General features: G+C 41.9%; 1 protein-coding gene across 1 annotated transcript in view; it reads left to right on the top strand.

Annotated features, from left to right (window-relative positions):
• The first annotated feature begins 10,283 nt into the window (after positions 1-10,283).
• The window catches only part of NMT2 (N-myristoyltransferase 2), a 34,031-nt gene continuing 23,285 nt past the window's right edge, over positions 10,284-21,029 (top strand). Inside the window, exons 1-2 of the mRNA XM_027898710.1 lie at positions 10,284-10,512; positions 18,712-18,847. Coding sequence (XP_027754511.1) covers positions 10,403-10,512; positions 18,712-18,847 — 246 coding nt within the window. The 5' untranslated portion in view covers positions 10,284-10,402. The remainder of the gene's footprint in view (positions 10,513-18,711; positions 18,848-21,029) is intronic.

Below are 21,029 nucleotides of genomic sequence, written 5' to 3'. Positions count from 1 at the left end.
TTGTGTTGGTTTATGTTCAAAACACATAGTTTGATGGTTTGATGATTTGTGGTCGTAATACAGCAAATATATTTGAACAAACGCAGTGTGGGTATGTTGCAGATCTTCTTTAAAGTAGGACTTTTTAATTGTTGTAATATCCCCAGCCACCTCATAGGTTGATTCTGCAGAATATATAGTTTATGAAATGTATTTTTCAATATATACAACACATCTGAGCCATATACTAAATTAAATTGGAACAGAGTAACACAGATCAGATAACAGGCTGAGATTAGTGTGTGTTCACTGTATGCTTTGCTTAATCTTAAACTCCAGTGATGAGTTCCATATTTTAATTTTCAAAAACTTACCTTGAAAGACACTTTGGTAAAACACAAAGAGTTTTGTTGCTTGTATTTTGCAGTTGCACAGTGAAGCAAGTAGCAATAAAGCTTATAAAACAGAGAGAACAAAGTATAACTTGAATAGGTCTCGGCATCAGCAGCTCCAAGTGATCTTAGTCCATGTAGAAGATCATCTAGAAATGAAATTGTTTTCTTATTTTATGTTGGCAAGTGTTAGTGGGTAAAAAATGCAAAAGTTTGTAATGACAAAGCTTACAAAAATAATGAAAATATGTTGGTCTTAAAAAAATACTGGGATCAGGTCTTCAAAGTCCATTTGTATCACTCTATGAAATGTTAGGACTGCTGGGAGTCAATGCACTCATTAAGAGTCCATTGACTTGGTGGTTGTCCCCCACTTCCCACTTTGTTCCTGCTCAAATACTTGATTCTCAAAGCTTATTAAGCTGTCTGTAAAGCACCTTGACTTATCGCAGTAATGACCTTTTATTACTCGATTAAGTGCTTTGTCAGGGTACCAGCATGCTAAACCCTCTGCAAATACAAGGACAAAAATGGATCTTGCCCCAGAGCAGGATATAATTTGCCCCATTTGCAATCTAAGATGTTACGCAAATTATTCAAAATTGGGGTACTGATCTGAGATGAACAGATTACAACGGAAGCCCAGCTTTTGGAAATTGCCCATGATGCTTTTCTCTGTTACAGGGAGGACTGAGTAGCCTTAGAAAAGTGATTTACTCAAATGCCTTGAAATACCTTGGCAATATTTTCATTTTCTACCCTTCATTCTATTCATGAATGCTCTAGAGAACTAATTTTATTTCACTATCCCAAACCAACATGGTTGAAATTTGTAATTAAATGTCCCATGTAAGTTTTGGCCCATAGAATAGTACAGGTATAAATGAGCAAGTGCTGGGTTAGATATTTACTCTTTCTCTAGAAAGGTCCCTAGTGAACCAAAAAGGCTTTTTTTTTAAACCATCTTTCTTCATCTGGGAATTAAAATTTGTTAAACACAGTACCTCTTAAACTATCAATAGTCTGTAACCTCGAGCATAGCAGCATCCATCTAGCACATCCTTTGACTTGGCCAAATGAGAAAAGTGTCCACTTGCTCTTCTAAAACATAAGAGCGATGGGTAAGGTTTTTCTGAATTGGTGCTGCCAATTGGGTCTTCATCATTTGAAATTCGAGTTGTTGTATCTGCCACCTGGTGGTGGGCTGCTCCTCCTTATGTACTGTGTGTAAATCACAGCTTGCAATTTCAATATAAGCCCAGTTGATAACTTCAATAACACCACAAGGCAGCTGGAACAAGATCATCAGTTGTTTCCTGGGCCTGCTGTGAGTCCAAATGCAGAGATCCTTCTCAGCTGAGAGACCTTGCCCAGCCTTCTTGCTGGGGCAGGATTCCGCCTGTGACATCTCCATTCAAATCAAAATGCATCATCACGGATCACTGATAGCTGCCTTTTGAATAGCACCTTGGTTTTAGATTAAAATAAAGTAAAAACAGTTTAAACTACTAATTGTTTTGAAAGTTGAGAAAAATAAGAGCAACTCAATCATTCTGTTCCTCTGATTACAGACAGATGTAAGCTGTCAGGTTCAGTGCTAACCTTACATGCATATATAGATACCTATGAACTGTAATACATAATATTATGATGTATCATATACTGTGATATAAATATATACACACATTATATTTTCATCATATCTGATATTTTCATTTCCATTTCAATTCCAGTTTAACTGGAATTGGAGCTTCAGGTAGACAAGTAGACAGTAGTTAAGTGTCATTTTCAGAACAGAAGAGCATTTTTTTATGTTACTCATGTATTCCAACTGGTAAATTGAGACCAGGTACTATTTTCTATTTGTCAGTAATAACAGAAAGGGTATCTAGTTCCTTATTGCTGTAATCTTCCGGTTTCTACAGGTTATTACTTTGCAAAATGGGGTGCCTGGTCTGTTATCACAACTGAAGTCCTTCTTGTTTTATTGATGTGCTTACCTTCTAGGAATTGAGGGCCAGTTAGTGTGTTTGGTCATTAAATAGCTATTCTGCCTTGGAAACTTGTAGCACACAGGGAAAGAAAATGTGACGACAACAGGGAGGCACAAGTGAAATACTTGTTTACAGGTTAGTTTTGTAATTCTGCAGAGGACTTTGTGTTCACATGGCTGGAAACACAGACTCCTTAGTAAAACTAATGGAGGAATGCTCCTCCCAGTTTTATAAAGTAGGAAATACTACTTGAAATACTGCTATGAGATGAGAACAGCTGGTCCTGCTGCAAGAGATGTTGGGCATCAGAGCTGGAAGAAATTATTTTAAGGGGCTCAAGGGATTAAACACATTGTTTTTTAAAGGGTTTTGGTGATTTAAGGGGAGATTGTAGGGAGATTTAAAAGCCTCAAGACTGTATTCTTCCCAACCCTTGCCGTGTTTTCACAAGCACACTCCCAGTAATGTGGGCTCCTTGGCTTCTCCCCCTAAGTAGAAACACAACCCTGTCCTGCTCTTACGCTGGAGCTTACAGCTCTGGCTGTGGTATATGCACCACAAGCTGCTCCAGGTAGGTTCTGTTCCCTACACATCTTTTCTGGGAGTTCCGTCAATAAAGGAAGAGGCCATAACCACATGGCAAACTCAGGAAAATCTGCATAAAAAAAAAAAGTAACACAGCACGAAATGTGCCCACACTATCCTTACTTACATGCTTAGGGCTGGGCCTTTCTCCCAGTGTTCCCTGTCCCTGGAAATGAGAGAGGCTATGGGCCTTGGCTTCTCGCTCCTCTGTCTTCAGGGAATGCTCCTTCTATAAACACAACTGAATGATCCTGCCTCCAATTTTGTGCTATGCTGTGAGGCCAATATCGATGGGACTTAGAATGTGACACTCTAATATTAGACTTTTCAGTAAAGCTACTTATAGGCCTTGGTGAGGGTGAGCACTCTCAAGGTATCTGCATCTTTATAACGATGCTATTTGCTCTAACTTGTATTTAACACCTCATAGTCCTGTATTAAATAACACAATAAAAATGAGAGAAGCAGAACATGATAGCCAAGTTCCCCTATATGAGGAATGCTTTTGTCTTGACAGCTGGATTGGTCTTTTATTCCTTGAAATCCTTGAAACTATACCTACATAAATGTGTGTGTCTGTGCATACCTGTACATGCATACACATTCACAAATATTTATGTAAATGCATTTAATAGAAAAGCTTATAAAGCTTTTAAAATTAAATACTAGTTTCAGCATTTCAACATAAAGCAATGCCAAAGTAAAGGTTGTTCACCCAGACTGACTGGAAGAACCGGCATAAGATCCCATAAAGACTTGTATTAATTAACTTAATTGTCCTTGTGGTCTGACATTGCAAGGTCAAAACCATGTTTGATGCTGAGTTTCTGCTGTGCCTGTGCGTTCAGCTTCCACAAGATAAATTCACACTTGCCTGCTAGCCTAGACCTGATGTCTAAGTTTTGTGATTAAAGCTTGTCTAATATCTGTATTTTAAGTAAGTTACTCTGGAATTGTTGCACACTTGAGAAAGGCTTTTCTTTTGCATAAAGTTATACAATTCTGAAGGGTAATCTTACTGTTAAATCTAAAATCTTACTGTTAAATCTAAAAAAAAATTACATGGAAATGGAAGAGTTGTATATAGAGTCTGACTTCCCATTGTCATCATAGGGAAGACACTGTCTGTGAGACACTTCTTAATTCAATGTAATTCTCCATGCAGTAGGTGTGCATTCTGAGCCATGCTGTTAATCTGTTTTTAACCTCCCAGAAGGCATGCAGAACCATTATTGGCATTACCCCTTTATCTGATTTGTAAGTTAATGAACATTTCTAGTTGGAACAACCTATAGAGCATTGGAAATTATTTTCTGTTGGCTATCATGGAAATGTGAGAAATACAGCATCTACCCAGAAGTAACAACATACTGTGATTGAGCAGGTTGTCACCACAGGAAGCATTCTGATTGTTGTAAAATACTATTCTCCTTCAAGATCTGCTTGGTGTTTATGCTAATAGAAATAAGTAATGAATACTAAAGGATTTGATGGACATACTATTTGTTTGGGGATAGCCAGACCTTTTGGTTTCTTTCTCTGAACCTGAATTTTGAGAACTATCCTACTCAATATTATGAAGGTTGAAGGTTTTCAGACTCTAATCTAGGATGTCTAAAAGCCTTAAATACCCTATGGCAAACTGGGCATGTAGGAGCACCCTAATAGTTCTAGTCTGTTACAACTCTGAGAGTTGTAGTCAGGCTGTAGCCTCTTCACTCTAGCAGGGAAAAAAATTACATCTGTCACAGGAAAGAGTTCCTTTTTGTTTGGAGGTAAAGAACTATGTGAAACAGACAAAAAGAAAACTCAAAAAACCTTTGATTTTGGAAAAATACTGAAATGGTCATGAGATGAAGAGCAATTTGTGTAGCTATCACTCCCTTCATCCAGAATGAGGGAAAGAAAGCATCTTGGCTGTACCTGCAGCTTCCCTGCAAAGAGAAGGAAACAGCAGGTACACTGATAGGGGAAACTGTAAAAGGCTGATGAGAAAACTGATTGCAGAACTGACAAGAGTAAATTCGATTGATTTGGAGATTGGATGGGCAGAAGTAATTGCTGAGTATTGGTGTGAGCTTTCGCAGCACCAGTATCAACACCATCTTTGTCAAAGAATCTCTCACCACTAATTCTCACTCACATATATAGTTTGAAAAAGGTCTTAGTTAGAATAAAAATAGACATTAAAAATGCAAAAAATGTATATATTTGTAATTACTTGTGTCAGTTCTGATTATTAAATATCTTTTAAGGTAAAGCATGGTTTATTTGGGGTTTTTTACCTTTTGGGGCTAGAGACCGTAGGAACTGAGGAATTGCAGTGCTGGAGCCAGATTGGACCTGTGTTTGATCTAAGACTTGTATCCTGCTTCCAACAATTATCAAAAACAGATGCTTCAGAAAACTGGGGAAGAAATCTCCACTAGCAATAATAACAGGATGGAAGTCTTTCTATCCTTATCACTTATACCCTTAAGCATGAAGGTTTGTATTTATCACACATATTTTTTAATGCTACGTTTTCACCATGCATGTAAATGTCTAATCCTTTTCAATGCTGTATAGGCCACGGCCCTTGCCAATGCAGGCACCAGCATGGAGATGCAGATGATTTTGTGCAAAGGTAAGACGTCAAATAGAAGAGCTGTGGTATCAGCTGCATTTTAAAACAGAATTACACACACAAAAAAAAGATGAATGAGAGTGTATGAGAGCTTAACAGAAAGAGTGGGATGTTTTGAGAGTGCTTGTCCCCCAGTTTGAATGCTGCAGCCAGTACAGGCCATCAGCAAGTGGGCTGTGGGAGGCAGAGGAGGCTGCAGCTCACCAAGCGTGGTATGCAGCAGGAGGCTAAAAAGAGGTAAAGTGGGTGAGACAAACCATGAAGATCAGAGATGGGATCTCACATGAACACAAGTGTGCAGCATATGGGATCCCAAGCTCATTTCATTCCCTAATCCCTAAGCATTTCTACCTATCCTGTTGTTAACTGCAGTAACTATACAGAATTGTTTTGGTGCATTTGTTCTGTTTATTTTCAGTCTGTATTTTCTTACCCTTGCCTCTCATTCAGAACTGATGAAGACACTATTTAAGTTTTCACCATAAAGAGCAGCCAATTAAAAAAAAAACATTGTGAGGTAGTACTAGTAGGCACTTGTATGAAACAAAGTCTTAATATATTTGTTTGCTCCATAACTTTTTTCAATGTGAATTAGGAAAATAGGGAATACTACACTATTAGCTAATTTTTAAATGGGATCAGTTTTGTTTCCAGTTTTGTTTCCAATTTTTCCAAGATTAAAAAGTGGTCACACCAAGTTGTTTATTATTATTACTTGCAATCAAAACCCATTTTAATTTTTAAATGCCACAGATATTGTGCAAAGTTAGGAACAATCCTAAGACTGCATGACAATTTCAGGTACTTCTCTTCTGCAGTGTTTAATACACAAAACACATAGACAAATCAGGTGATGCCAATAGCCTGAATGCTGGATTATATATCACTAGCTCACTGGGATGTAATTAATACCTGTCACTAGGCAGGCAAACAAGTCTGGATTATGCCTGGCTGCTTGAGAGAAACAGTATCTGTGCCTGGCTGACTTCATTCAGTCACAGAAGAGCAGAGAGAAGGAAGGTACAACCCTGACCATGTGCTGCACAGTCTCACTTGATGGTTCATACAGCAGGTGAGATCTGAAAAATATGTACAGCCCTGGGAGTTCAGGATTCCCAGTCCCCAGAATTTCTTACTGCCAAGCTTAGATGGCTCCTCCCTCAGTAGCTCAGGGCTCTTTTGAGCTCACGTTGTCACTGAGATGCCCAAAGTATGTGAGTGTTTGTAGGGTTTTGTTTTGAGTCCTGGAGTTTGCTCTGAGAGTCAACTAGGAAAAGTGAAACATGGCACCAGCAAAGTCCATTTGTGGATCTGGGCCTATACTCATATACTTACAGCCACCTCTTGCATCTGAGGTGGCTCAAAGCCTCTTAGAATTACAGGCACAGGTAAATTTTGTGTAGCCATGGCTGCTGACCCACGATCACATTCTGTATGGAAAGCAGAGGAAAGACAGAACCTGGAAGGAGAAGTAGAATGGGGAAAGATCCAGAAAGCTGGGATTTATGGTGTAGACACTGGTCTGTTCCTTGGTGGCTGACAGTAGTGGGAGCAGCTAGGCAGAGCTACATCTGAAGTAATTTATTTGCCTTTATCTCTTCCTTTCTTCCAATTTGTTGCCATAAGCAACTGGATATTTTGTCTACATCTAGCAGCAAACGTAGAGTCACTGTGAAAGCTCTAAGGAGACCAATGAAAATAACCAACCAATGAATAATTCATGACATGCTGGAATTATTTTAATTGATTTCATGATATGCTGTTTAGTATTAAGTGAAGCGTCTCTCCTCCAAAGGAAGTCTATTTTCCTTTGTTATTAATTTCTTAGCTTTTGTGTAAAATGACTGTGCTTTCCTCTTTTCAATCTTTATAAAATAATTAAAAAAGGCTTTTATCTTCCCTGTACATCTAGGAAGAGGTCTTTTAATCAATTAAGAATAGTAAGTTCACACCTTCACAAATGCTAGCACTTTACCTGGTGAATTGAAAATGAAGCATTTCTGATCGCTTTTGGTGCTCTGCTTAGACTGGTGTGAGTCTGTGGGCTGTGTCTGCAGTATTCATATGCAGCGCTTTGGGGAGTTCCTGGACATACCCACATGCAGCAACAGAGATCTTGGAAGTACAGATGCCCACAGAGAGTCTGTTTGGGCACAGCAGAAGCCATTCTTGCTGCTTACTGTCCTAATGGTACATCCTCCTTTAACTCTCTGTGGTTGAGCATGTGGGAGAAATTCAGAGAAATTCAGAGGTACATTTTTTCACCTTGCTGCTCTATTTTTGGAAGACATCATTAATTTGATAGCCAACATCTATCAAGTAGCGGAACTGCTGAGCAACGTCTGTAGAGTGAATTTAAATGCTCTGGGGATCTTTCTTGTAATTTCAGAAGTGCAAAGGTACATTAGAAATTCTCAGTACAGGACAGATGCATAACTTTCACTTCTAGTCAACCTTCCTACTTGTGGTATAAGCAAAATTCATATATTCATGAAACACAAAGGACAATTCAGTGTTGTCATTTGACCTTGTAACAGTTAAATCTGGTTGCTAATCTCGGTTGTGCCTCTCAGGATATAAACTACTATCCATAAGGGTGTTCTTCATGCATGCTGTGAAGTATAGAATAGCAGCCATTCTGCAGCTAAGCTCCCCCTTCCAGGCAGACTCCCTAGCAGGGGACAGCAACAGGTAGCTTGCTCAGAAAGATTCACATTGCCTCTTTTATTGTCACTATGAACTGCAATGAGAGTCAGGATCTAGGCTTCTTATACTCTATTTGTCTCAATGAAGTGAAGAAAAATGCGGTAAAGAACAGAAGATGGTTAAACCCACAGCTTCTCCAACAGAGTGATTCAATATAGCTGTTTAGTCATTGACATACTGTTCTTCACTTTCTCCTACACATTATTATGAGGGGAAAAAAAGTCATTAGTAATCACTGGATGAACTTCTCTCTGAGCTAAGGGACAATTGCATTTTGTTACTGAAAACTATTGTGTATTGTGCCTTTGTTTTCAGATTTCCTTCCTCTCCGAACCATCACAGCTGAATGAAGGTTTACTCCCAAAGGTCCTTTCAAATTGTAATAACATGGTAGGCACATTTCCCCTCTGAACTACAGTGACAGCCTGACATTGGGAGGTCATACTTGGCCAAGTGTAAATTACAAACTCCACCTTATGCATTTGAATTACAGGTTCCTGTGGCAACTCACAAGTTGTAAAGGACCAAGTGCAGTGGGACACAGAGCAGCCCCAGTCTGGTGCTCCGTACACAGAGGCTCAGAGTTTGACAGTTGGAGCTGGACAGTTTTGACAGCTGTCCTCTGCTTGGCCAGTAAGATCTTTTACTTGACATGTCACCTGCAATACATGATAGAGCAAAACACAACACCACCTTAAAACAAAAATAGGAAAAAGCAATCCAAATCACCACCTTAAATCAAAATGGGAGGAAGCAATAGCTTCCTCACATTAAATTACTTTCAAGGGGGCAGTGGAGATAAGGAGAAATTACAACTGATGCACACTATTATTATGTTTTAATGTGATGTTCGGCAGCACTGCCAAAGCGAGCATTCAGAAATTCTGAATCTCATCCAGAAAGTTTGATATGACCCTGGAAATCAGGATAGTTCAAATAATTAACACAAGTGGCTCTTTATTTCCTTTCCTGGGTTCAAATCATTACCATTCAACTCCAATTTTTCTAGCATGGAGTTTGTAGAAATACAAAAGGCTTCTGGAAAACAGCAAGTGCTGCGAGAGCTGGTGGCCAATGGCCACCATGCTGGGATCGCCCTGGCGGTCTCAGCAGCCTCCACCAGCAGCAACTTCTGTTTGTACGGTTTTGTTTTGAGTCCTGGAGTTTGCTCTGAGAGTCAACTAGGAAAAGTGAAACATGGCACCAGCAAAGTCCATTTGTGGATCTGGGCCTATACTCATATACTTACAGCCACCTCTTGCATCTGAGGTGGCTCAAAGCCTCTTAGAATTACAGGCACAGGTAAATTTTGTGTAGCCATGGCTGCTGACCCACGATCACATTCTGTATGGAAAGCAGAGGAGAGACAGAACCTGGAAGGAGAAGTAGAATGGGGAAAGATCCAGAAAGCTGGGATTTATGGTGTAGACACTGGTCTGTTCCTTGGTGGCTGACAGTAGTGGGAGCAGCTAGGCAGAGCTACATCTGAAGTAATTTATTTGCCTTTATCTCTTTCTTTCTTCCAATTTGTTGCCATAAGCAACTGGATATTTTGTCTACATCTAGCAGCAAACGTAGAGTCACTGTGAAAGCTCTAAGGAGACCTATGAAAATAACTTGGCGGTCCGAGTGATTATGGTGTGGGAAGGAAAGGCGGGGACCGGCAGAAGTCGCGCCGATGCTGCGAGGCCCGGCGGCTGCGGGCCCGGCCGGGGGAGCCGCGGGACGGACACGCCGGGGCCGCTCCTTGGGGCTCCCGCGGTGCGGGGACAGCGCCCACGGGACGGGGAGTCGGGGCTCGTGGAAGGCCGGAGAGGCGGGCTGGATGTCGACACCAGGGGGCCAGGACAGGCCCGGAGCGATGGGCAACACTGCCCGGGTGTCCGGGGCAGGACAGGGCAGGGCAGGGCAGGGCGCGGAGCTCCCCCTGCACGGCCCCGCCCCGGTCCCCGCGGGGCGGCGGGAGCGGCCGGGCAGCCCCGGCGGCCGCCGCCTCCTCCTCTGGCAGCGGCAGCGAGGGGAAGGACCGCAGCTAGAGGGAGCTGCTCCGGCCGCGTCTGCCCGTGCGCCCCGGTTCTTTCACAGGCTCCCCAGCCCCTCCCCTCCCTCCTTCCCCCGTGATGGCGGAGGACAGCGAGTCCGCGGCCAGCCAGCAGAGCCTGGAGCTGGATGACCAGGACACCTGCGGCATAGACGGCGACAATGAGGAGGAGACCGAGCACGCCAAGGGGTAGGGGCGCGCTAGGCAGGCGGGCACAGCTCGGGGAGGCAGCGCCGTGTCCGCCGCCGCGGCAGCGGCCGGGCTGGCCGTGGCCGGGCCGGGCTTCCCCGGTGCCCGGAGCGGCCCCTCGGCGGGGCGGGGGCCGGGCGGTCCTGTCTGCCTGTGGCGGCCTGCGCGGCCCGGCCCGGCCCGGGTGCTCCGCGGCGCCTGCGCTGGGCCAACCGCGGCCGAGCGGCCCCTGCCCGGGCCGCCTCCCGCCGCAGCGAGCGGGCGTGGGACGGCCCCGCCGCCCGGCCCCGCGCCCCTCCGGCGGTGGGGGGAGAAGCGGGGGCCGGGCCCCGGCCCGCGGTGAGGGGGCGGCGGGGCTGGCGCTTTCCCGCCGGACCCGGCCTTGAAATCGTGCCGTGAAAGGGAGGGTGAATCCTGCCTCGTTGTCGGCGCTTCAGGGTTTGGGGGCGTTTCTGGGTATTTTTGGCCGTCAAGGAAACCCCTCTCCCCCGCCCCCCCCCATAGCAGGGAGATGCCCCCGTGCCCCTCGCTCGTTCCGGGTGGTTCCAGCCGAGAGGCTCCATCCACAGACACATCCACCCCCCGCTCCTCTCCCGGCCGGGGACCTGTCTGGGCATCGCCTGTGTCAGCCCGCCCCGCAGACACTCCTCCTCACCGTCACCCATTGTCCACAAGGAGATGGTACCTTCAGATCCACACGCTGTGGAGAGCAGAGCGCGTGTTTTACCGCGGCATTAGCCGGGGCAAACGCTGTTGTCTGGTTTGTAGTTCCTTTTCCGCTAATCTTGCGTCTTAAATCTTCCCACGCTGTGGATCAGGCGGTGTCTCCAGTTGCCTGGGGAGCTGACAGGAGTGGCATCCGGCATAGATGCGGCCCCTCGGCCCCTGGCACTCGACCGCTGTTGGGCTGCCTGCAGTGTAGTCCGTCCGGGCACTGGGTGCCGAGGGTCTGCCTTGCTTTGCGGGCTTTTGGGGCTGGGAAATGGAAGGAATGTGTTTTAAGGGTCAACTTCATTTAAATTGACTTCTTTTGCTTTTTTGAGAGGTTAAGTAAACGTGATTGCAGAGAAAGTGCTTTGTTGTCGCAACTAGGAGTGGCTGGAGTAACCTAAAATAGAACTAGGTTAATCTATACACTGCTACACAGATACCTTCCTCGTGAATTTCTGATTGATCTGGTTGAGAGCCTTCCTGTAGGTGCTTGATGTTTGAGGATGTATGCTGTTTGTTGTCTTCTGCCCCTAGGATTTGCTTGGCAAACAAGCAGCACTGCATCTTAAATGTGTGGCAAGGGAAATTTAAGAGACTTAGGGGAAATGACTTGTCAAAAAGGCAGGAAAGTGGAAAAGTCTGATTCTTGCAGTTCTGTCATTGAATTAATGGCATGCACACTGAAATAGTTGTGTCAGAAATAATTACAGTCGTATAAATCTGGGATATTAGAAAGGGACAAAATAGTGTTTAATTATGTTAGAGCTTTTGTTACAGTTGTTTGAGTAAATATGTCACCATTGATGATTCGTGAATATGTAGAAGTTAGGAGCAGAGAGTTATTATTTATTGCTCTTCATAGGAGCCAACCTGACGTCCTTGGTGATATTGTTTGATAGCCAGATGATGCCTGTCTGGAATTCATTCGGACCATATTCCTGCTTCAGTTTGCTGTCCTGTTTGTTTGTGTGCGTGCCCGGGCAGTAGCTGCCCTCTGCAGTGCTGCTGTGTGCTCGGGCTGCTGTGGCAGCCAGCGCAGTGTGTGAGGAGCAGCCGGGGAACAAAGAATTGCACTTCAGTGTGTTCCCAACTGCAGCTTGTGCTCTACTCCAACTTGGGTCTCGCTGAGCTCTGAGGGACGGTAGCTGTGGGCTGTGCACCCACACTGAAACTTGTTTGTGTTGTATATCCTAAATGGATTTTAGTGAATATTTCAGAAAAAGCTGCGTTATTCATCTTTAAATAAGAAAGTGAATACTTCCAAGTAATATGAAGTTTAGTTAAATTAATGGTAGATCACTCCAGTAGAAAAAAACTCTTAAATATTAATATCTGCTGCATGAAGTGTAATATTGACTTTTGAATTACTTTATTTTCCTGTAATCTTTGAAAATCTTGTTTGCTACTCTTTGTCTGCAGGCTGAAATATTCAAACAAATTCCAGCAAATGAGAGTAAACTCTTACAGTACAGCAAACCCAAAAATCTCCTCCTGATATGGGAGAATAACCGATGGTAATAGGAGCCTAATTATTCTCTGTTTTGTCCCTGTCATCGTATGGTAATTTTTGAGGTCACTTTAAGTTTGCTTTGAGCTTTTAGGTTAGGTTTTCTATACCTCAGCATTTTATGAGCAGTCCTACTACTTGAGACTATGACTGTGTCAACTGACTTGCTAAATTCTGAGTGGTCTCCATTGCTGCTGATCAGTATTTAATCTCATGCTATTTTAACCCTCATTTTTTTAGAAGGAGGTAGAATATGTGTTGTATGTCAGTCTCTAGTAGGATTGCATTATAAATTAAGTCAATTTCAGGATGTTTCATTGACATCTGAAAGTAGGTCCTTGGAATACTGACCACGGGAAAACAGTTTGTATATATATATATATCACTTTTTTTTTTTTTTTTAATTTACAGGCTTCTTATGTGCTTGAACACTGAATGAGTGCAGAAAATACCATTTTATAGCTCTCAACTGTGCAAATATCTTTGTCCTCTGATTCTGCTCCTGTTTTTTAAATGCAGGATTATGTATGTTGTGTGACTCATTGCTGTTTTCCTATTTTGTGTCTGCAGCTTGCTCCTGCTAGATGCATTATGCTGTATTTGTTCTGGTTTATAATAAAGTGTTGTTTACAAAATATCTTTGTTAGTGTGTATGTAGAAAAAATGTATTTGTTGCACCTGAATCCACCCTGCTGAGCTCAGCCTTGTAAGGTCTCTCAGTTCATTCTAAATAGCTCCTTGTGCTCAATGCCAGAAAGGCCTTGGGCACAGAACATTTAGTAAACAGATGAGGAAAAGGTATGACCTTTAAAAAACTCCCCCCAACCCTCACAAATTACTTAGAATGTTTTAGCACTGTACACCAATGATTATTGTTAAAAAGATGCCAACTTTATAACCAGCACTACTTTTAGATTTAAAAAAGGAACAAATATTTTTAAGGTACTGGAAGCACTGCTCAGTTTTAGCAGGCAAGATTTACATCTTGGAGTACAACCTTACAGACTTGGAGCAGAAAGCAGAGGAAACATGCAGATCTTTAAGGAATATCTGTTGGTTAGGTTTTAAGGTATTGCTTCTAGATTCTCATGCTCAAAATCCTTTCCTTTTTAAGTATTGAAATGTATGCAAATGAAATCTTCATCCAGAGAGATTAATAGTAATAGCAGTTTGTTAGTAAGTGGAATTTGAAGGACATAAGTCCTTCTGGTCAGGACCTTTCAATTCTCTTGAAGTGGTAGTAGTCTTATGCAGCAAGGGAAAAGTCCTTTGCGCCTAAACCTCCATTTTCTTTATGAACCAAGGACAACTCTAGTATAAATAATACTGCTTTGAAATTTTTGGAGTCTTGCCCATATACATGAGATCTGGTTTTTATGATCAAAAAGATCTGTGTAACATCTTCAGAAATGTAGATTTGCAACCTCACTTACTCACAGAGAACTACTGTGAAGGCAAGAACTCCACACAAGCCTTTGCAGTTTAAAAATAAACATCTGAAGTACATGTTTGGTTTTAAATCTGAGAAATTGCTAACTTAAAATTACCATTCCATGTAACTTAAAACAGATGTTGATATTACGAAAAGCTGTTTCTGCTAAAGCAGAATTTAGTGTTCAAAAAGGCAATTAAAATAACATTGACAATTATTCAGTGGAAAAGATAATATCAAATCAAAACCAAGGGAGCCAAATAAGTTTGACTGCCTAAGCAGGGTAATTGTCACACCCCTCCTGATTCTTCCAGCTCATCTTTTCATGGATTTGCTCTGAGCATCATGAGGTTTCTCTGCCTTAGCCACACTTCTTCTCAAATGCAGCAGGTATCCCAATTTCTCTGTTAAAAAAAAAAAAAAAAAAAAAAAAACAAAGCCAAAACACCACCACATGCAGGGAGAAGCAAAAGTCTTTTTCACATCTATGCAAAACACCAGATGTGTGTACATAAGTGGAAAGGTATGGGGGTGGGATCAAGGGCTTGCATTTGTAACCTGCAGACAAAATCATAAAACTGTAGGCCTCATTGACAGTCTCAGAGTCCTATCCACAGCCTGTTTCTGGAACAAGTTAGTCTTTTTGGGGGAGAATGAGGTCTTTTGACTCTTCTTTGCCTCAGCTCAGTTATGATTTGCATATCACTTTTGCGCTGGCCTCGCTTTTTTCTTGTCCATCAGACTGACAACGTTGTCATTGTGGGTGCAGTTAAAAATATCTTGGATTATCCCTGTGCTTAGGTACACCAGGACCTCAGTGTGTAGCCTTGCCCTCCTGTCAGTAAAGTTTTCCTGGTATAAGCTTGTCTCTGACACAGTCAAAAATCTTCCCCAAGTCTAATGCTGAGTGATTTCCTTGGTATAACAACCTGTGGTGTATGTGATGGGCTGGTTTGAGCTCCAAGTTGTGTCACTTTAACAGTCGCAGGTTAGTCTGGAAAAAGAGATTTCATGCTTATAAGTCAGTTTTCTAGGAATGGGAAACTTTTCTCTCCCCAAACTTCCAAGAGTGAGATACACTTCATGGTGTCATCATATAGGTTTATCTGATCAGACAAAGGAGAACTCAGATCTTAGTCAGCACACAAGAATGTTTAAGTCAGAGAAGAGCTTTCAATAGGAATTTTTGATTTTAATCTTGTTATCTTTTCATATCCTTTGTGCTGTCATGTCCAGCATAAGTACAAGCTGAGCAACAAAAGTTCCTTCCTTGCCAGTCATTCTCACTCCCAGTTTTAGAGCCTCTCAGTTCTTTTCAAAGTAGATGATAAGAACAAAAAATCCTGAGGTGTTTTGGTTTTGCTTCTGCCCTAATTTGGTTGGTATCTCTGCAACTTGTGTTGGACAAACCTGTTACTGAGTAGAAGTTTCTGCATGCTGCCTGCTGCTAAATCTCTGGGTTGCAGGTGTGCCTAAATAGTAGGATGAGTAGAACTCTAAGTCCTCTTTTTACATTCTGTGCACTGTAACAATGAAAAAGACTGCATAAGTAACTACTCTGAACCGTCCCTGGATAACCTGTGAGACAAAGATGCTAGCATTTATTTTGCAGGAGACAGTGTGAAAGGATTAAACCCGAAGGTCATAAACCAAAGAGCGGGATTTTGGAAGATTTGAAGAAACAAAAAAAAAAAGAGTAGTTTTGAATGCCTTGTGTATTTTACATCAATTTAGTACTGTCTTCCCTTTTCCCTAGCTAAAGAATGTGCATTTCTACATGAAAAAGACCTTGAATTGGTCAAAGAACAAACGAAAATTATCCTGATAAAAGTACAGTTTGACTGGGGATAATATTAGTAAAGCATGGCAAAACTGATTTTTCCTCATAGCTGCCAACCTTTTTTTTAGTACAATTGTTCATTATTTCACCAAACTAAATAAAACATTGACCCATAGGTAATCCTAATAGCAAAATTCCCCTGTGATGTAGGTGGCCCAGCTCCTCCTGAAAGACAAGAAGACAAGTGAGCTGCACTGGTGCAACTCGGGGCACAGTGCCTGCTGAGAGAGTCTGTTCAACAACAGTGCTTGCTGAAACTCCTGGTAGCCTGATGTTCAACACAAAAGCCCTCGGGAGTCAGCTCAAGGACACAGTAGCAGCATTTCTTTGCTGTATGAGAGATGTTAGAGGGAAAGATAAAAGTTTGTGGATGGTTCCAGAAAGTAGAAAAATACATCATTAAATAATCCTAGCAAGGGTAAAATCACTTTCTCAGTATTTTTATCTCAGTTTTGCCACACAGAGTGGCAAAGTCCTAGGTCTTGTACACGTGTGGGTTTTTTACTGTTTTGTATTTATAAGCTCTTGCTAGGCTTCTGGGTCTGGTTTTGTTTAAATTCTGTAGAAAGTGTCAGTTTGATATAAAGGCCTTTGGATAGATTCAAATTTTATTATTTTAAACTGAAAGTCAGTGGCGTGCCCAGGTGGCATCCTGGCTTGTATCAGACATAGTGTGGCCAGCAAGACTAGGACAGTGATTGTACCTCTGTACCGGCTGGTTCTGAAACATGTGTAGAGAAGGGCGGTGAAGCTGTTGAAGGATCTGGAGCACAAGTCCTGTGAGGGTCAGCTGAGGGAGCTGGAGTTATTTAGCCTGGAGAAGAGGAGGCTCGGGGTGCCTTATCCCTGTGCAGTTACCTGAAAGCAGGTTGTATCCGGGTAGGGGTTGGTCGCTTCTCCCAGTAAAAAGTGACAAGAGAAAATGGCCAGAGTTGCACCTGGGGAGGTCTAGATTGGATAGTAGAAAAGGTTTTTCACTGAAGGGGTTGTTCTGCATTGAAACAATGCTCCCCAGGGAGTCACTATCCCTGGGAGCATTTAAAAGACATGTAGATGTGGCACTGAGGAACATGGTTTAGTGGTGGGTAATGGTGGGTTAATGTTGGCAACACCTGGTTAATGTTGGACTCGATCATGAAGAACTTTTCCAACCTAAGCAATTTTGTGTTTCTCTGAAATTGTTAACAGAATCATGTAGGTGATACGGCAGTATCTTCATTCTGCAACAAAAGATTATCTCCCCCTGTCACTTAAGCAAGTCCATCTTTTTTTTTTTCCCTGCAGCCTTCTTATAAATATTGCAAACTGTTTTATCCTGTGTGTTTGGTCCGCCATACTGTTTTCCATTGAGTAACTCCTTGGTCCTGTCCCAGAGGCTGCTGCATTTACAACTTCTCTCCTCTCTTTGCAGGAGTGTAACTTAACCCGGTGTAACTTTAAATGTTAAGGACTGCTTGGGACTGATATGTCACTACAGTCTCCTCTAATGTACAGTAATGCTCACACAAAAACGAGTGTTTGTGTAGTTGTATTGTTTGATTAATTGCAGGCTTTTGACCTCTCTACTGGAGAGAGTGTTTTTTCTTGCCGGTTTCAGCTCTGACAAAGCGTAGATGCTACAACTAGGCACCGTGATCTTGAAAATGAGCGTGTTCCAGTGAATAACATGGCCCTTGCAAATGTGTGGATCTTAATAACTTCAGTTATTCTTTTATTCCTCTTTGATTTTCAGCCAGATATCTGGGGGTTTTCCCTCTCCAGGATTTAAATGAACAGTTGTTTTTTTCTTTTCCAGTGAAAAACGTGCAACCCCCCCCAATTCCAATATCTGTCTTGAGTTCCATTATGTACCTATGGTTTTGCTGAGAGATTAACCTCTTGAAGGGGATTTGGTGTTAACTGACTCATTGCCTCCTTATTTTCATTCTGTCTGATAGTTGCCAACACATCCCACACTTTGCAAATTCTAATCTAATCTTGATTCTATATCTTGATTATTTGTCAAATTAGAATCTTCTTAAAGAAGAAAGAACTTGTATTATTAATAGGCAAAGTATGTCAGAATCTAAAAGTGCGATGTTTACTTTGTTGATTTTTTTTTTAAATTGAAGTTTACTGCATTGTGCTTATTGTTTTAAATCACCAATGTTTGATTAGTTTTGTGTTGTTTCGAACTGAGATTTCAGCAAGACTTTCATTACTACTTATGTTAGGAACAAAATTTCCTGAAAACAGAGTGTTTTCATCTGGATTCATCTCAAATTTAAATGTGCCTGATACTTGAGCATGAAAGGGGAAAAGTATTGGGCCACTAATAGTTACTGAATTTCCAAGGAAGTTACTTTCCTCAGTTCCCACACTTTCCTGTGTTCCTCCAAATTGTTGACTTTAGTAGTTTCACGTTTGTGCTGGGTAATGGCCTGGAGAAGAGCACTGGCAGATATATAGTGTCACAGTTTGACATTAGTATCTCAAAATGCCACGTTGTGCTGGTGTCAGAGTATAAAAGAAACTAGACAGCACTTGCACAAAGTTTTTCATCACTGCTTTCAGTTCCCCCCCCCTTCCTTTCTCCTACCTTTTCTTCACATTGGAACTGCTGTTAGATTTTTCATATTAAAATGCTGGGTTTTCCATATTTAACTATTTTAAAATTTAGGCTCAGTGGTACTGGTTTTTCTCACTGCACATTCTCTGAATCTCTGGCAGAAGTCCTGGAGGGGATTTGGGAGCGAAGAAGAAGAAAAAGAAGCAGAAGAGAAAAAAGGAGAAACCAAATTCTGGAGGCACCAAATCAGATTCTGCATCTGACTCCCAGGAGATTAAAATTCAACAGCCTTCAAAAGTGAGAGCCTGGTTCTGTTTTAATTTGTGCTTGCTTCCTAATTTAATTTTAATTGGAGCGTTGCTTGTTGTAAAAGCAAGTTGGTAGTTCTGCCTAAACACGTCAGAATGGAGCAAATGGTTGCTGTCCTGAGCAGAGACAGAAGCAGGGCGAGACCTGGTGTTTGCAGACTGTATGAAGGGAGCTGGAGAACCGCTGTCACCACCACGATGGTGTGCTGTGAGAAAGGCAGAGGAGGAGATGTTTTGTCTTTCTTTTCCAGCAGTTAGAACTCAGGCTAGTGACAGCCTCATTGCCTGCAATCTTAATCTGCAGTGGTAGTGCTTTTAAATTTTGTGTTTGATGAATTGCCTTTACTTTAGCCACCATCTAACCTGTCTTGGTGCAGTTTCTGTAACTTGTACAGCATAATGCTGTTCAGCAGCAGCAGCAGCAGGAAAGTGGACCTGCTGTGCCAGCCAGAGTCTCATTCGGGCAATGAGCAGCATGTCATTTTACATAAAATGTGGTTATCTCAAACATGGAGATACAGGCTGAAGAAACGTTTTGCCATCTGAAAGGCCTCTGCTGTAAATAAGAATGCAAAATTACCTGAGAGGATGCACAGTCCTTGTGGACTTGGTGGTAAAATAGCATTATTTGTGTGCCTTTGTCTACCGTGTTCTGAATAAGCAGTGAATGATATGATGTGGTGGCTTTTCAGCATACTGCTTTTATCTTGAGAGAAATCTGAGGACTGAAGTTTGTAACACTGGGAAAGTTTGTGGACCATTGAGCTTGTTGACATAGCTATATTTGCTGTATCAGGTTAATGTGTAGAATGTTACCCCATTGTACCAAGAGCAATCTTCATCCTGTAAGATTTGTCAGTTACATTGGGGCTACCAGCTAATTTTAGGGGAAAAAAGTTGTGTTCTGGCTCATTAACATACTGAACATACTGAAAGATTCTTGTGTTTTCTCTTTAGATCTTCTCTGAGTCACCCTGATTACTTTGAATGGACACATTTGGCATAGGGGACACTTTAAATATGTATAGATCTTAAGTACTTTCTGATCTCACTGCTTGTTTTGGACAATTGTCCTACTATAAATTTTTTTGAAAGGAACTTAGACTACTGATCTGGACCAGTGTGGGAAAGTATGATTTTTTTTGCTCTACTACTCAAGTAATGTTTAGATTTTGTATTCCTTCTGCTATGTGAAATATAGGGAAAAAAGGCTTTTAGCATTTGCTTGCTCTTGGTTGAAAAGAGGTTTAGAAAATATTTCAGAGAAAAGTGACATTGTACACCTACCTCTAAGAGAATATATGCAGGATCATCATATAATACTCAGTGGGGCTCCTGAACTCATTGAAAATGATTTTGAAAAAAGATTTTGAGGTCACGTGAGTTTGTAAATGGGTGTATCAGTTTGGAGATGAGGAAAACAGAACAGTCTCCTTGGCTTCTCCCTTTCTTATGTGTGATATTAGACATTTTGAGCACTGGTGTGAGTGTAAGCACAACAGTAAATGCTTGTTGTTAGCATTGTATATTTACAGTAACTTTGAGGACACTTCACTGCCTGTCTCATAAGATTTTGATCACTCCCTATTACAAGTGCCAGTGATATGGACTCTCCACACTGACACAAAGGAAGCTTACCATATCTGCACTGTTATCAGTCATTAGTTTAGTCACCAGTGGCCTATACAACATAGTCCCAGAATAACAGATTGGAAGGGACATCTGGAGGTCTTTCAACCAACCCCCTGCTTAGAGCAGATCCAACCAGATGAGGTTGCTCAGGCCTAGATCAGTCAGTTTAGTCTCCAAGGAGACTCCACAACCTTTGTAGGAAACCTATTCCAGTGTTTGACTATAATTTTGGTTGAAAAAATAGTAATTCCTTGTATCTAAATGGATTTTGTTGGTTTGCAACTTGTCTCCATTGTTTCTTGTCCTATCATTATGCTCCTCTGAAAAGATTTGGCTCAGCTTTGTTTACCTCCTTCCATTAGGCAGTAATAAGATTTCTCTTACTTCCTCAACCTTCTCTTCTTAAGGCTAAACAAACCAAGGTCTCTTGTCTTCTTGAGTGTCATGTGCCTCAGCCCCCCATTAATCTTGGTGGCCCTCCAATGAACTCTCTCCACTCTGTCAATGTTTTCCTTGTAATGGAGAACCTCAGACTGTAA

Source organism: Empidonax traillii, unplaced genomic scaffold, assembly GCF_003031625.1.
Source record: "Empidonax traillii isolate 1590-97213 ecotype Southwest subspecies unplaced genomic scaffold, ASM303162v1 scaffold619:size634076, whole genome shotgun sequence".
NCBI lineage: Eukaryota > Metazoa > Chordata > Aves > Passeriformes > Tyrannidae > Empidonax > Empidonax traillii.
Note: the sequence above shows the minus strand (reverse complement) of the source record. Positions and strands in the feature narration are given on the sequence as shown.